Source organism: Danio rerio, chromosome 23 (assembly GCF_052040795.2).
Source record: "Danio rerio strain M-AB ecotype USA chromosome 23, GRCz13ab, whole genome shotgun sequence".
NCBI lineage: Eukaryota > Metazoa > Chordata > Actinopteri > Cypriniformes > Danionidae > Danio > Danio rerio.
The window spans coordinates 44,062,287-44,079,998 of record NC_141043.1 but is presented as its reverse complement, the minus strand read 5'-3'; the positions used below and the strand labels follow the sequence as shown (position 1 = coordinate 44,079,998).

Below are 17,712 nucleotides of genomic sequence, written 5' to 3'. Positions count from 1 at the left end.
GGCTATTTTTGCCATCTGCAGTCCATGGATTTAAAATTAGATTTAAAACACAAGGAAAATGCTGAAAGGAGTCAGGTGGAGAGTACCACGAGAACAGAACCTTATTAAGTTATAGAGGTACAAGATACATGCTGCTGTATCATTACAGCAATAAATATTATTATTCCTTTCATTTTCTTGCGTGACCATTTGTGACTCACCTTAAAGGCACAATCTGTACAATTGTTTCATTAAAATATCTAGAACAGTGCTATACATTTTGCTGACTTATGTATTGACAGTATGCCAAATGTTTCAATTTTAAAATCAAGAAAAATAAGCAGTTAGAATATAGGGAAAGGGATCGCAGTGGCGCAGTAGGTAGTGCTGTCGCCTCATAGCAAGAAGGTCGCTGGTTCAAGCCTCGACTGGGTCAGTTGGAGTTTCTGTATGGAGTTTGCATGCTCATGTGGGTTTCCTCCGGGTGCTCTAGTTTCCCCCACAGTCCAAAGACATGCGGTACAGGTGAATTGGGCAGGCTAAAATTGTCCGTAGTGTATGTGTATGAATGGGTGTGTATGGATGTTTTCCAGAAATGGATTGCAGCTAGAATAGCATCCGCTCCGTAAAACATATGCTGGATAAGTTGGTGAATTTGGGAAAAAATAAATAGGGAGTTTAATAAATTCAGGGAGACTATTAATTCTGACTTCAACTGTATGTGTATATATATATATATATATATATATATATATATATATATATATATATATATATTTAACTATTTATAGACAGCCAATATCCTGCCCCGAGAACCTATATACCCCTGCCCCGAGAACCCTATACCCCACCGTGATTAGTGTGTTTGTTCAGCTCCACACACAAAACTGTAAAGGGCTACACATATCAAACTCGCGGGCCGCACTAACATTAAACTTTCAAATTAAGGCGGGGGTCACAAACTATAGTCTCAACATAGCCGCGAGTTTGAGACCCCTGATCTAGAGGATGATACTGTGTAAAAGGGCCATAAATAAGGTCAGTGTTGTGATCTCGTTTTTTTCGTCTGAGTTTGCGCATTAGCTCTGGCAACCTGAAAAAATGCTGATTTTGTTTGATTCGAACGTTTAGAAATGAAACTTATGAGATGTTTGTTGCCTAATTTTATCAGTGATTCCAAATAGGTAATGTAATTGTGAACTTGGCAAACAGTTTTGGAGAATTTGATGTTTTCGCATTCAGACAGAATGCATGAGAGACGTTTCAAAGATGGTCGCTGAGAGAAATGACTTGTCTTAAAGAGACTTTAACTACTTCTAACTACTACTACTAGTTAAATACAAGTTACTTATAATAAATAAGCTGCCCACTGCTTCAAGTGTGTGTTCACATTGTGTGTGTGTGTTTAATTCTGTGTGCATACTTTAATGGTTTAAAAGCAAGGCTGGCAAATGTGTCTCCATACTTATCCACGTCACATTACCTTCCCTTCTTTTTTAAAGCAGCACTGACGCTATCTCAAAGGTAGGTGAAAAGTGCAAAGTCATTAAAGTTGGTTATAAAGTCTATATTTCTAATACTGTCTTTCCTGGCAGATGGGTGTAGTATCGACATGGGAAATATGAAATCCTATTTACTGTTGTCTATTTACAGACTGTTTCCTTCAGGACTTCAGAGATGGATCTATAGCCATTAAAAGGGTCATGAACTACCTCCTTTTTATTTATTCTGTACTGTTCCCTGAGGTTCACTTATAATGTTATGCAGTTATTTAGACATAAAAACAAAAATAGTGACTATTTTCTGTCCTGTTCTTGACCCCCGTCATCAATACGCTCTGTTTGAATAGGCTTGGCCAATTGAAGACTCCAGAGTAAACACCTGCCGCTCTGATTGGCTAGTTGTTTAGCATATTATCAGGGCTAAACAGGCAGTCAGCAGAAGTAGGTGTTGATGTTCTGAGGAGGCGGAGCTTATCCACACTATTACATCATAAAGTAGAACATTCCAGAACCTGTCGTTTTGGCAAACGCTCTGCAATATAAGCTGTTTTGTAAGGGAACGACAACGTTTTTTGTTTTAAAACTTACAGGATACCCATGTTGGGTGCTCTGGGTGCTCCGGCTTCTCCCACAGTCTATTCATTTTCCACACAGTTTATTCATTTTCCTTCGACTTATACCCTTAGATTTTATTCATAGAGGAGGGAACCACCAATTGGGGCATCCGTTTTATACAGAGAATGGTCTTCGAGCCGCAATTCAACACTGAGGAACACCAATACACACTCTTATTCATACACACACATTCACTATGGCCCATTTAATTTATTCAATTCACCTACAGCACATGTGTTTGGTCTGTGGGGGTAACCGGATCACCCAGAGGAAACCCACGCCAACACAGGGATAACATGCAAACTCCACACAGAAATGCGAACTTGCTCAGCCTAGACTCAAACCAGTGACCTTCATGCTGTGTGGCGACAGTGCTAAACACTGAGCCACCGTGCCTCCCAAAAGACTGTTAAATATATAAATAGGGTTGACTCACATGTTGTTGGTGTTTTGTAGGCGCTGTACCCTCCTCATGCTCTGCGGGGCGCTCTTTAGCGCGGCAATGTCGAAAGCGGCTGTATCCGCCTCTCCTCCTCCCTCATCGTCATACGTGATGATGTTCTCCCGGATCTCATCATCTTCCACAGGAGACTGAGTGTCCCGTTTTTGCTTTCGCAATGATAGCGAGAGAGCCGTCACCACTATCAGATAAAAGAAGAATAAAACATAACATTAAACCAATCAGAGTCTCATCTCCCACGGCCAATAGGAAAAGTGGAAAAACTGAAAGCTTCACTAGCGAGAAGACAGTTAAACAGAGCATTTGCAGCATGAAGATAAAGAACGAGCCTCCTCCATTCGGCCTCTTTACTTTCTTTTTACTAATTTTTACTCTTTACTCCTTTACTTTCAAGGATAGGGAAACGGTGTTGTCCGATCTCCACTGAATACATCCATTAGCCTACATGTTTAATTTCATTTGTTAACGCAAAGATTTGTTTCAAAACTAATTCTAAATTCAGTTCTAATTTCCTGCAAATAAATATAAATAAAATTCCAGCACGAATAAATGAGCAATGATAACAAAGTGTGGTCGAAAAACTGAGTCACAGTGCATGCGGAAAGTATTCATAGCGCTTCACGTATTTCAACATTTTTTATGTTTGAGCCTTATTCCAAAATGGATTAAATGTATTCATTTCCTCAACATTCTGCACACAATACCCCATAATGACAATGTGAACAAAGATTTTTTGAAATTGTTGCAAATTTATTAAAAAATAAAAAAAGCTGAAAAATCACATGTACATCAGTATTCACAGCCTTTGCTCAATACTTTGTTGATGCGTCTTTGGCAGCAATTACAGCCTCAAGTCTTTTTAAATATAATGCCACAAGCTTGACACAGCTGTCTCTGGGAATTTTGCCCATTCCTCTTTGCAGCACCTCTCAAGCTCTATCAGGTTGAATGGGAAGCGATGGTGTACAGCCATTTTCAGATCTCTCCAGAGATGTTCAATATGATTAAGGTTTGGGCTCTGGCTGGGCCACTCAAGGACATTCACCGAGTTGTTTTGTAGTCACTCCATTGATATTAGGTCATTGTCCTGCTGGAAGATAAACCGTCGCCCCAGTTTGAGCTCAAGAGCACTCTGAAGCAGGTTTGTCTCTGTACATTGCTGTGTTCATCTTTCCCTCTATCTTGACTAGTCTTAGTCTAGTCTCCAGTTCCTGCTGCTGAAACACATCCCCACAGCATGATGCTGCCACCACTATGCTTCACTGTAGGGATGGTATTAGCCTGGTGATGAGCGGTGCCTGGTTTTCTCCAAACGTAACGCCTGGTATTCACTCCAAAGAGTTCAATTTGAGTCTCATCAGACCAGAGAATTTAGTTTCTTATGGTCTGAGAGTCCTTCAGATGCCTTTTGGAAAATTCCAGGTGGGGAGTGGCTTCCGTCTGGCCACTCTACCATACAGGCCTGATTGGTGTATTGCTGCACAGATGGTTGTCCTTCTGTAAGGTTCTCCTCTCTCCACAGAAGAACGCTGGAGCTCAGACAGAGTGACCATCGGGTTATTGATCACCTCTCTGACTAAGACCCTTCTCCCCAGATCACTCAGCTTCGATGGCCAGCCAGCTCTAAGAAGAGTCCTGGTGGTTCCAAACATCTTCCACTTACAAATGATAGAGACCACTGTGCTCATTGGAACTTTCAGAGCAGCAGAAATGTTTCTGTAACCTTCCCCAGCTTTGTGCCTCGAGACAATCCTGTCTCGGAGGTCTATAGACGGTTCCTTTGTCTTCATGCTTGGTTTGTGCTTTGACATGCACTGTCAACCCTGAGACCTTATATAGACAGGTGTATGCCTTTTCAAATCATGTCCAAACAACTGAATTTACCACACATGAACTCCAATTAAGCTGCTGAAACATCTCAAGAATGAACAGTGGAAACAGAATGAACCTGAGCTCAATTTAGAGCTTCACAGAAAAGGCTGTGAATACTGATGTACATGTGATTTTTCAGCTTTTATTTTTAATACATTTGCAACAATTTCAAAACGTTTTTTTTCTTACATTAGCATTATGGGGTCTTGTGTGTAGGATGTTGAGGAAATAAATGAGTTTAATCCATTTTGGAATAAGGCAGTAAATGAAAAAATGTGGAAAAAGGCCAAACACACGTGCTATTCCTATGCCCTATGTTTCTATGTTTCTGTATTCGCAATGACAGTAAGAGAGCCACCACCACTATCAGACAAAAGAGGAACAAAACGAGAAAAAGTAAACTGCCTCTTTCCACGGATATGCATTTATGCATTACGTTTAAGCACTTGACAGACACTTTTACACAAAGTGGCTTACTTTACATTCACGACAGGCACTTGCTGAATAAGGTATAAATAGTTTCTTGTTTTGCAGTGAATAATGTGAAATAAGAGTGGCTTAACCTTCAGAAGTTGCACTTACTTAAACTTCAGAAGTTAATTAGTTTTCATTATACAAAGGTGTGCAACTGTGCATTGTGTTCTAACAGCGTTCAATTTTCTGACTTGAAGTTGCTTTAATGGGGTCCAATTATGCATTCGATTACAAAATGTAATAGAAAGTCTCAGGTGTCCCCAGAATGTGCCTGTAAAGTTTCTGCTCAAAACACCTCAGAGATCATTCATTAGATCTCACAGTAAATGCTCATCTTTCGGTGTTTTAAAGGGGACCAATTATGCAAAAATCACTTTAATAAGGAGTTTAAACACAGTTGTGTGTATAACCAGCTTTGAACGGTAAAAATGTATTACCTTCATTTTTATAATCACAGATGATAAAAAACAGCTTATAGAAACACTTTGAGTGACATTCTGCCTTTGTACGTGTCATCACGTGTCATTCATTGTTTTATGAATCTGCCACTTTGCTGACATGTAAACATTTGTAGCTCCGCCCTCTTTTGAAAAGATCCCAATTTCATTTGAATTTAAAGTGACAGTCACCAAAAAAGCACAATTAGGATCAAAGCCTAAAAGGGTCTGTTTCAAAGAGTTATGAAACATTATTTGTGGTGTTATTTTGAGCTGAAGCTTCACACACACTCTAAGGACATCATAGATTTATTTGACATCTTGTGAGGCATGGTAGGTCCCCTTTAATGGGTCTAATGAAATGTAAATGAGTTGCTGTGCCCCACCCCAATTGCAGAAGAGGGCGGGATCTTTACATGTTGTATATTAAGTTCTCTTTTATCTAGCTCGTAAAATACACACAAGGTTGTGATATACACTAACCGGCCACTTTATTAGGTACACCTTATTACAACCGGGTTAGACCTCCTTTTACCTTCAGAACTGCCTTAATTCTTTGTGGCATAGATTCAACTTGGTGCTGGAAATATTCCTCAGAGATTTTGCTCCATATTGACATGTTAGCATCACGCAGTTGCTGCAGATTTGTCGGCTGCACATCCATGATGCGAATCTCCCATTCCACCAGATCCTGATGGTTCTCTATTGGATTGAGATATGGTGACTGTGGAGGCCATTTGAGTACAGTGAACTCATCGTCATGTTTAAGAAACCTGAGATGACTCATGCTTTACGACATGGCGCAATCAGAAGATGGGTACACTGTGGTCATAAAGGGATGGACATGGTCAGCAACAATACTCAGATAGAGCTGACGCTCGATTTGAACTAGAGCAGATCGTCTTGACCATGTCTACATGCCTAAACGCATTGAGTTGCTGCCATGCGATTGGCTGATTAGAAATTTGCGGTTGACAGGTGTACCTAATAAAGTGGCCGGTGAGTGTATAATGTTGGTTATGTGTGCAAAATAAAAAGTTGGTACCAAACAATGGATATTTTACCCAATACAACTTCAATTGTCCAAAAAAAAGTCTTTTTCTTAATTAATTAAATTCTCTTTTACCTAAATTAATGTCTTTAAAATTTATTGCTTTTGATTAAAACTGAAAATAATTTTTTAAAGCCATTCCTAAAACCTTTCCCCCTCTGAAAACAAAACACAAATGATGAGAGTTATTTTCACAAAAATGCAATTACAGCATGCTAAACAGTTCCAAGAGAATGTAATATATAACTGGTGCCAATATCTATAAAAGTCCCCAGTGAGAAAATACATTAGTGCTGTTCCAATTTCAAGCAATTTTCCATCATGGTACAGCATTTCTGTTTGTTAGATAAAGTTGATCGGTTAACGACTTGCCGTATATGCAGGAAAAAATAAATAATGAGCTATGGAGAAACAGAATAATGTGTTAATAAAGCAACGTGTGGAGCATTCCAGCAGGAGTCAATGAATGACTGACTCCAAAAACATTTTAAAGTAAAAAAAAAAATATATAAAAATGGGTGAGGCTTGAAAACAGCAGATGATTAGTTACGTTAAAGTCAGCATGAACTGGTTTCATTAGACTGGTTACCGATTAGTTACAGAATCCAGTATGAAGTGTTGTAATAGCTTTTTTAATTTATCCATTGCTTTCCCAGTGTTGGGTTGTGTCACACAACCAGCGATCGCTTTCCAGAGATCGCTGGTTCTCACACGAACTCTCAAAACTACATTTCCGCATTTCCCAGGACTACATTTTCATACATGCACTGCTCCCAAACACGCACGCCTGTTCATTCATCTATCCTGATTGCAATCACCAGCTGAACCTTGTCACAGACTGATATCACACCATTCATAAGCCACTCTTTCACCCTTCCAGTTTGCCGAGTCTTGTTCGCCCATAGTGACAATACAACGCGTTTCTCCTTGTCTTGTTTTCTCCGTGTTTAGACCCTAGCCTTGTTTACCCTTGTTCTCTAGTTTAGCCGCCTGCCTTTTGACCTGTTGCTAGTGGTGGGCAAAGCGAGGCTTCGTGAAACACTAAAACAGTCGAAGCTTCGAAACGTTTCGAAACCCCACTCTACAGTGACATCTAGTGGTAATTTTTTATGTATCGCACTGAAACAGCTTCAGCAAAGAACAGTTGAACAAATTGAGGCATTAAAGCCAACTTTGTATGTTTGATTCTTCAAGTAACATAGTACAGTGGTTAAACAGTCAGACTTCCATGCGGGATTAGTAGGTTTCGAAGCCAGGCTGTCAAAGTTGTTTTGAAATGCTTTAATACCAGTTGGTAATGCTTTGCTCTTGTATTGTTTTGTTTCAACATTGGTCTGATATCCGAATGAACAATTTGTGAATAAATATGTTGTTTTTGTCTTAAAACAGGGTTGCTGCTAGATCAAAAACGGTGGCCTGAAGTTATCAAGAATTATTTATATTATTCATAAAATTTCCCATTTATTGTATTTTATTAATGTCTACCCAAACCCTAAACCCAACCATACTGTAAAAATATTTATTATTGTTTTACAGTGTTACAAAAATGATGCTAAATTGATGGCCTAACTGCAGCTGTATCCTATTTAGGCTACACAAAACAGAAACATGATTAAAATACATAAAACCATGATTTCAGAGTATTTGTACAAGTCGGGATTCGAACCCAAAACATCATGCACAGCCTAGAATTAAGTAGCAAACACATAGTCCTCTGAGCCATATGAGACAGAGAATACTTGACGTCCTTGGCAATCAAATGAGGATTTGCCAGGTCTCGAAACGTTTCTAAGTTGATCGATGCTTTGAATCGCTTTAGTCACGTGACTAGGTGTTTCGAAACACTTTAGTCACGTGACTTGGGTGCTTCGGATCATGCTTCGGTGCAGTGTTTCCAAACACTTGCGCTTCGGGATCTCGACACTGTGTCGAAACATCCGTTTCACGTCAGCCATCCCTACCTGTTGCCTGTTTATACCGACTACGATTCTGGACTGCCTTAACATACCCGTTTGCACCTGTATGACCACTGCTTGCCTGACGCTGAATAAACCTGCATATTGGATCTTACCTTCTGTTGTGAGTGTCACTCCCCCCAGTCGTTACAGGTTGCAGCTGGGAGGGCATCCGCTGCGTAAATCATATATTGGATAAGTTGGCGGTTCATTCCGCTGTGGCGACCCCAGATTAATAAAGGGACTACGCCGAAAAGAAATTGAATGAATGAACACTCTCTACTCCTGGGTACTTTTAAAAGGGCTACTTTTTACTCATACTTTTTTTCGCGTAGTATTTACAACAGACATTTTTATTTGCACTAATTTTTTGGCAAGCAATTTTACTTTTACTTGAGTATAATTTTTCAGTACTCTTTGCACCACTAAAAATTGTCAATGTAATTCGATGGGGACTTTAAGAGACTATTAAGTTACCATATGGGTGAGGATGCCATATGGCTATACTGTAAGATGCCAGTGTATTTGTGTAAAATGCCCACTCCACCTCTCAATTTCAGCACCAGCTGATGAATTAGTGAAGTTTCGGTGTTCACTGTCATTTAGGGAACCCCGAGGGAGGGATGGGGTTGTTCTGCAATCTCCAAATGCCATATGATTGCCGTCAGCGCTCATCAAATGCTATTTATTAGGACCAGCTTAGTGCAGAAATGAAACCCAAACACGTTCATTAGCAAGCCCGAGCTGACAAACAGAGCAGAAACAACGAAGGCAGGTTGGCGGAAAGTTCGAGCGACCCACAAAAACCTCAGATATACAGAGGAAATGCAGCAATTTCAAGACACACCAGGAGGCAATGGCGGATGAAGACTAGGAGTGATGGACAGATGTAGCAACAACACATCATTACATGATGTAACATAAGTCTCAAGTGCCCCCAGAATGTGTCTGTGAAGTTTCAGCTCAAACTACCTCACAGACTATCTATTATATCATGCTGTTCATGCCATTTTTTGGGTTGAAATAAAAACAAGCTTTTTTTTGTGCGTCTCTTTAAATTCAAATGAGCTGCTGCTGCCCATCCCCTTTCCTGAAGAGGGCGGAGTCTTTACAGGTGGTGACTATCAACAAACAATCGCATGTGTTTTAAAGCTTTGCCATTTAAAACTTCCCATAATCAATTTTTTTAAGTGCATGACTGTCAGATGATGTGAGTATTAAAGTTCACATGAAATCCAAATTTAGCTCACATTGTTATTTCTAAGGGGGATGATTAATCCGTGCAAGGTAATCCACTTAAAAAAAAATAGTTTGTTTTGATACTCTTCATTTACAGTCTCACCATTTGCTTCTGTTGATGTCAACCTGAGAGCTTCCATAGTAACTGTATATTAATACCCTCTTATACTGTTAATTTGCTATTAGGGAATGATGCGCAAAAGAAAGCCCCGCCCCCTGCTCAATATTTCATTTTAGTTAGTACAATCAACATACTGAGATAAAAAAAGTCCCAGGAATGTCTGATTCACTAAGACTTTAAAATAAGCTCTAGTGTAAAATCAGTGAAACTGTTATGTTTCACAATGTTCAAATAATGTTGGCAGTGTCTGTGAATATAATCCTCTGGTGAGGACATGTAGCAAATTATGTAGTCACAATGGTACAGCAGGAAACTAGCTTGATTATTACAGCAGAATGAGAGTATGTCCATATCAGCCTAGAAAATAACAAGTTCTCATTTCTGTCAGTCTTATTACACAATGTACCTACAGAAGTCAAACATTAAATATGGAAATTATTGACTCTTTGGTGTGCGAGATGCTAATGGATAATCTCATTCAATGATTTATGCTAAGCTAAGCTAAAAGCAACCCAGGCTCATTATAGATCCGTACCCAGGTCTACATTTCTGGGGACAGCAAAAAACGTAACTGGAGGTAAGTCTGCTCGCAGTTTTTGTTCGCTGTGTATGTTTTTTCATGATCTTAAATTTCTCTCTTCTCACGTAATTCCACCACAGGGCGCAATATAAACTTCAGCCGACCAGCTTGCAACTAAAGCTGGATTTATACTTTCTTCTGTCGACATATTGTGCACCTTCGCTGACTGCGCACGCATTTCGTGAAACGGACGAGGTTTTTATACTTGCCAGTTCGCCGTTGTGATATTCTTTAAAACGACAGGGGGCGGCCAGAAGAAACTGACCTTAAAATCAGACAGATAAACAGAGAAGTAGAAAGTTTTCAGAACTATGTTATATCATTAATATTGTTCTCTTTTTGGTTTCAACAAACATATCCTTTAAGTTTTTCTAAACATTTTTAACAACGTATTCGTGCGACGTATCTGAATAGCGGGGTGGGATGTGGTGGAGAGGGGTGTGCGACATATTTGAGGACCGGGCGGGAGACGCGTGATTTCGGGGAGATTATCATTTGTTTGCAGGCATCCGGGAGTCTCTGTGCATTTGCGGAAAACTCCTGGAACTTCCGGGACACTTGTGATGTCTGCTTTTGTTTTATCTGGTTTCTGGAACTGTTCTTCGCCGGACTTGAACCCTGTTGTTGTGGTCAACTAAGCGACGCGTCCCTTGTCCATCTGTGTATAAGGTGAGCAACTATAGGCAAACTGAGCAACCAGACAAACCTCTGGCCACATAATTCATGCTCTCCAGAATTGTAGACAGGGGTACATATCCACAATGAGCCTGTGTTGGCTAAAAGTGATCCCATTAGACTCGAAGATCGAATTAATGGATTCAATAATGGTAAAAACTAAAGCATTTAACCCTTAAAGACCTAGAGGTATTTTGTGGGCACCTAATGGGCCTATATTATTATTTTTTTTAAAAGCAGTTTTATTTTTATTTTAGCAGTCAGCCTCAAGTGTCATATATCATTTTAAACAGGAGAACCTGAAGTTTCAATCTATATCATTTAAAGGTCCAGTCTAAAATATTTTTTGGTCCAAAAACATATGAACAGACAGAAAATATTCCAGAATTTTCCAGAAACGATTTTTAAAAAAAGTGGCATTTTCTAGTTATTTCAAACAAAACCTTATGAAGTTTGTTTTTCTTTCTTTAGAAATACATGCTATGATGTTTTATACTTCCAAAATAAATTTTGTCTACATCCACAATTCCCTGAGCAAGTTATAGCAATTTATTTCAATGTTATTCCAAGGCGTTTTTCTATGGGAGAAAAAAATGCATTTATTTACTGACAATGTATTTTCCCCAAAAGTTCTGGGAATGAACTAAACAGAAAAAAAAATGTTACAAAATAATAGAACAGTGAAGCAAATTTGACTTTTTCCAAATAATATATTTTCAGTTACTATAAACAACACCCCTTACAATGAACAAATAAAAAAAAATTAAGAAAATAATAAATAATGTGTCAAAGTCCAAATAAACATGGTGCAAATCCTCAGTAAAAAAAAATAGATATAAATATTTACTATACCATAAATAGTTACATAACTAAACTAGGTTCAATATGGAACATCCTTAGGTTTTATGTGCCAGCATGGATATGGTTGTCTGTGGATATGGATTTGGATATGGTTGTCTGCAATGCAGACAAACAGCTGCACCTTCATTTGCGTCTTTTGAAAACAGCAAGAGCAGCAGTTCGTCTTTGCTGTATCACTGTTTTGTCATGTTTCTGTGCTGCTGTGCATGCAAAAGTACTTAGTATGAGAATTATTTCATGCAAAACATTTTTTTTTTGCGTTTTATTTAGCCGCGCATAAATGTATGCCTCATGTATCTCTCATTCCGTGTTGTTCAAAAAGCTTGTTGGTCCACAAACAAAAGTGAAACCTATGCTTATTGGTTGTCATATAGCGAGTTTGAACCAATCTGGGCATGGAGGAGGGACAATGCATCAATGTATGATGTCTGGTTTGTCCGGAGACACAGTGACGAGCGTTTCTTAGTCAAATCAGCGTTGTCAAATTTTGATGACGTAACCGCACTGATCCCGGAGCCTCTGAAAGTCCGCGAATGTTATGTGATACAGCACTGGAAAGCTGAGATTCTCTTCTTTATGCCAATCTTTGAATTGTATGAATCGGATCAGCGGATCAAAAGTTATTAAACATTTAAGAGCAATACTTATTTTTAGCCGCGGGCGGCTGTCTCGGTCTTTAAGGGTTAAGGCTATAAAATTAGTTATAAAATTTTGAATTTAGGGCGAGGCAGTGGCGCAGTAGGTAATGCTGTCACCTCACAGCAAGAAGGTCGCTGGGTCGCACCTTGGCTTAGTTGGTGTTTCTGTGTGGAGTTTGCATGTTCTCCCTGCCTTTGCGTGGGTTTCCTCCGGGTGCTCTGGTTTCCCCCACAGTCCAAAGACATGCGGTACAGGTGAATTGGGTAGGCTAAATTGTCCGTAGTGTATGAGTGTGTGTGTGAATGTGTGTGTGGATTTTTCCCAGAGACAGGTTGCGGCTGTAAGGGCATCCGCTGCGTAAAAACTTGCTGGATAAGTTGGCAGTTCATTCCGCTGTGGCGAGCCAGGATTAATAAAGGGACTAAGCCGACAAGAAAATGAATGAATGAATTTAGAATTTATCACTGATTTCAAAAAAGTGTTTCTTTAAACAGTAAAATATTCTGAAAATGTATGTACATTTGTTTGTATCTATGCATGCATTATATCATCTCTGCAACAAATGACAAAAATGGAATTACCTATTGTGTGAGGCGTTTGAAATGCAGTGTCTATGGGGGCAGGACAGTAAATTTGGCATTGTTCTCACTTTTGGCTGCCGTTATCAGCCTCACACTATTCTTTTTCTTTTTTCTGACAGTCTTGAAAATAATAATAAATAATGATAATAACAATTTCTTACATTTATATAGAGTTCTTCTGGACACTCAAAGCCCTTTACACATGTTTGGGGGATGAGGGGGGGTCTCCTTATCCACCACCAGTGTGCAGCATTCACCTGGATGAAGTGACAGCAGCCATTTTGCGCCAGACCGCACACCACACACCAGCTGATTGCTGGAGAGGAGACACAGTGATGAAGCCAATTATGACGGGGTTAAACCCCTACTCTTTTTGAAGGACATTCTGGGATTTTAAAAGACTGCAGAGAGTCAGGACCTCAGTTTATTGTCTCATCCGAAAGACGGTGCTCACTGAGCAGTATAAAATCCCCTTCACTATACTGGGGCGTGAGGACCCACACAAACAGCAGGTTGAGCTCCTCCTGCTGGCCACACTAACACCACTTCCGGTTTCAACCTGGCAACCTTGCCGCAAAATAGTGACAGAGACCGCATAATAATCCCTTATAAGAGAAACACAACACTATTTCAGCAAATAGGATTGTAAAACAAATAATTGTTGGACTCTCCTGTGGTCCTAACCCTAACCCTAAGTTGATCCAAGTTTGATGACTTTCACTACTGAGAAACCCGGATATGTGAAAAGGATCCATATGTCTCAGCCTTTTTTTAATGGAAGTTGCCCAAACAAGAAGTGAGACCCATATTGTGAAACACTGACCTAGAAGAGTGGAGGCACAGGCCAGGATGGCCAACATGGCAGCTGAACTGACTCCCAGCAGCGGTGAGTTTGATGGTAGCAGTGAACACACCGTCTGTTTCTCCCAGTCCGCCACTGACGTTTTATCCTTGTCGTCTGTTTGTGGTTTTTGTTCCTCAGCCCACATCCCTCCATTCTGACACGGACACACCGTAACTGTAATAGTTCCTGTGCTGCTTAGGTCTGACGTATCGTCACGGAGCATTATGGGTATTTTTAGGGTGGGTAAAGAGGAAGAGCGAGGAAGAGCCTTCAGGGGTGACAAGAGCACCAGATTTGCAGTGTGGTCTGGAAGGAAAAAAAAAATCATCATTTTAAAAGTCAATTGCTTTTCTGTCTTTTTTAAGAAATGTTTTGTTAAATAAAAAGTATAGTATACAGCTATACTTTGCTTGTTTTGACACATTAAAAATTTGTGGCTGAGAAATAATTCTTGTGGTTATAGAAATAAATTTGGTACATCGTTAATTTTGAGCTCTAAAAAAAATCATGTAAAAAAATAAAAACTATTTGCAATAAAACACTATGAAACCATGACCTATTTGCTCATGCTCATTGAGCAAACTCATACTCTACACACAAAAAGTGAAATGAATGAGGACGCATGTGGACATGACACAAAATGTTAAAGTAATTTTAGCATGTCAACGTCAAATTTCTGAATATAAAATATATTTTCCCAACAACAAGGGAAAATATCAACAAGTGATATCAGCACTCGTACAGCCTCTTCACCCTTGTGTATTACTTCGCCCACACAAGTGGCAAGAAGTAGACTACAGTTTGACAAATATTGCAGCTTTGTACAACATAATGTACTTTTAAAGGCTTTTTAGATGAGAATGGAGTTGTTTAGATTGCAACTGTGTTGTTTATTTATAAGGATAGTGCTTATATTAAATATTTATAATTTCGGAGATTCAGCACGTTGGCAGCCATCAGCCTGCCATACCGAGCAGAGCAAAGACGGTTGACGTTCGCCACAAGATGGTGACAGAGACCGCATAAAAAGTCCTTAGAAGACAAACACAACATTATTTCAGCGTATGGTTCAAACTACAGCTGAGTAAATCATTACAGCACAGGTAAGTGACTTTTTAAGTTGAACTTTCTCTTTTCTGGCATTTCATGCCGTTCAGCCTTATAATCTTAAAATGTGAACAAAATCAGCTGTTTTGTCATCACTTTAGACATAACACTAGAGAATCATTCAAAAACTAGTTCTAAAGTGACGTTTGTTCATTAGCAACAGTTTCTGCTGTTCTGACATCAGCTGCAGATGTGTACGAACGGCGGAAGAAAGTAGTTCCTAATACAAAAAGGTTTTTGAGACTCTCCGTGTTTGATTTTCTTTTTTATATACACGATTACGCTGTTGAACTGTTGCATAAACACAATATCACACTGTGAGCAGATACCGATATTGCACAGCAGTATTGCACTGCTACGAGTGTGATATTGCGCATATTCTTAAAAGAAATATATACAATGTATAAATGCATCTTAAAATATATAATAAATGTTTTTCCTCACACCAGATTTTTCACATTTCTCCTTTTGTCTTTTGTCATGTGAATTTAACCATAATGAATGATGAATTGTTTGATGAATTTCGGCCTGAACTATTCCTTTAAGCAAATTAGCACTCAGATTGAAGCTGGGAAAAGGGATAAATGAGCGAAATGAAAGAAGGGCTTGCCGGAGCACAGAGACGGGAGCTGGCCGTGTTCAGCGGAGCAGAATGTGACAAAAAGATAAATGCATGAGCGTAATGAAGGAGGATATACGTCTGGACAGAGAGCGCAATGGAGATGAAGAAAACTGATGGAGACGAAAGACTGATGGACGACAGGAGAATAGAAAAAAAAAGCACACCTCCTCGCTCTCTGATGGAGAAGTTGAGGGAACCGCTGGATTCTGCAGGAATACTGAAGTGAATGGGAGAGTTGGAGCTGCTTTGGTCTTTATCTACTGCTCGAATCACCTGCACCACCTGAAAAACACATAAACAAACAGTGATATGTTAATAGAAAACAGCACCAGGCCTGTAGCCAGCTATGAGGTCTATATAAATGTTTCACTTAAAAAACGAAAGTTTTTTTGCGGTCTAAGATGTTTGCAGAGTACTTTATACAGTGGGTAAAATAATTATTGAACACGTCACTATTTTTCTCTGAAGATATATTTATAAAGGTGCTGTTGACCTGAATTTTTTTACGAAATGTTGATAACCTAAGAAATCCATATATGCAAAGCAAGCAATATTACTTAGTTTAAAAATTAAGTTACGTAATAAAATGACACAGTAAAACAGTATTGCACACATGAAGAAAGGGAGGTGTAGAAAGGCAGTCAAAGCCCAGACATCAGCTGAAATCTTTCAGTAGTTCTTTAGCAACCATCTGCCCTTCTTCACTGTAAATGCATATCAGTCCAACATCTACATTAGCAGGAGAATAAAGATACAACCAGGATGGACATTTCAGCAAGACAATGTTCCAAAACACAGCCAAGGAAACTCTCAAATGCTTTTAGAGTAAGAAAATCAAGCTGTAGAATGGCCCAGCCAATCACCTGACTTGAATCCGATAGAGAATACAAAATAAAGCTCAGATTTGATAGACAAGACAAACAGAATCAGTATTTGTACACACAAGATTTGAAACCCACACAAGCAATGTATATAACTTCATTCTCCATATGAGAGGCTTTTTTAAGCTGCCATCACTAATAGAAAGTATTAAAAACATTTCAGTAGTTCAGTATTTTCTCCTTGTGTAATCACACTGTCATTACACATATTTATTTTTATGTATTTCTTTTATATAATTTTTATGTTTTTATTATTTGGGCTTTTACCAAAACCTGGTTCAATTCCATGTCAACAGCTCCTTTAGAATATACTTCCCAGAAAAAAGAACATGACATGTTGAATATTGTTCATATACATATAAATATATATATATATATATATATATATATATATATATATATATATGCTAGGGATGGGAAGATTCATCGATATGTATCGATACACGGTCATGCGCATGCACGATGCGAGTGCATCGGTAGAGCAGCAGAGGATGAATGAAATTTTGGAAGCAAATCGAGATGCATCGGTTTTTGCGAGATGCATCGTTTTTTCCAAGATACAACTTATATTTTTAATATAGAATGTATTTTTTATTTATTACCAGTGTTGTCAACCTGTTTTTGGCGCATAATTTAATCGACCTACATAAAGTATGCATTAGCAACGGACTTGCGGATGTGTACACTTACACTACAACTCAGTGTATCAGGTGTGCGGATGAAGCTAGTGGTGCACCCTCAGAAAGCGCGAGAAGCAAAACAAACATCTTATTCCTCACTGAGTTTTAAATCTAAAGTATGGCAACATTATGGATTCTGCAAAAAGGATGGACGACTTGACAGGACAGATGCAATTTGCAAAATGTGCATCTGTAAAATACACGGGCAGTACGACTAATCTGATATCTCACTTGAAGCGGCGCCATGGTGTTGTTGTGGAAGCATCTTCCAGTGTCCCTGCATCCCCGGATTCTTGCTCTGCTTCAACTGTAGCTACCAGCTCCAAAAGTGGTGAGAAAAGCATTGAATGTTTCTCCATGCGCAACAGTTCTGCTCGCTCTACGCCAGTAACGAATGCTATTGCATTGTTCATCTGCAAAGATATTCAGCCTAGTGTTACGGAGAACGAAGGTTTTAAACACCTTCTGTTAATTTTTATTTATGTATATTTTTATTAGCCTGTTGTTTACAGTGATAGTGATGTTTCAAAGCAACAT

The 17,712-nt window shown here is 39.0% G+C and overlaps 1 protein-coding gene across 3 annotated transcripts in view; it reads right to left on the bottom strand.

Annotated features, from left to right (window-relative positions):
• The window catches only part of cdh24a (cadherin 24, type 2a), a 210,534-nt gene that overhangs the window by 12,317 nt on the left and 180,505 nt on the right, over positions 1-17,712 (bottom strand). For all 3 annotated transcript variants that reach the window (XM_087307617.1, XM_087307618.1, XM_087307619.1), the window contains 3 exons: positions 15,779-15,896; positions 13,865-14,191; positions 2,533-2,737 (listed from right to left, as the gene is read on the bottom strand). In XM_087307617.1, coding sequence (XP_087163743.1) covers positions 2,533-2,737; positions 13,865-14,191; positions 15,779-15,896 — 650 coding nt within the window. The remainder of the gene's footprint in view (positions 1-2,532; positions 2,738-13,864; positions 14,192-15,778; positions 15,897-17,712) is intronic.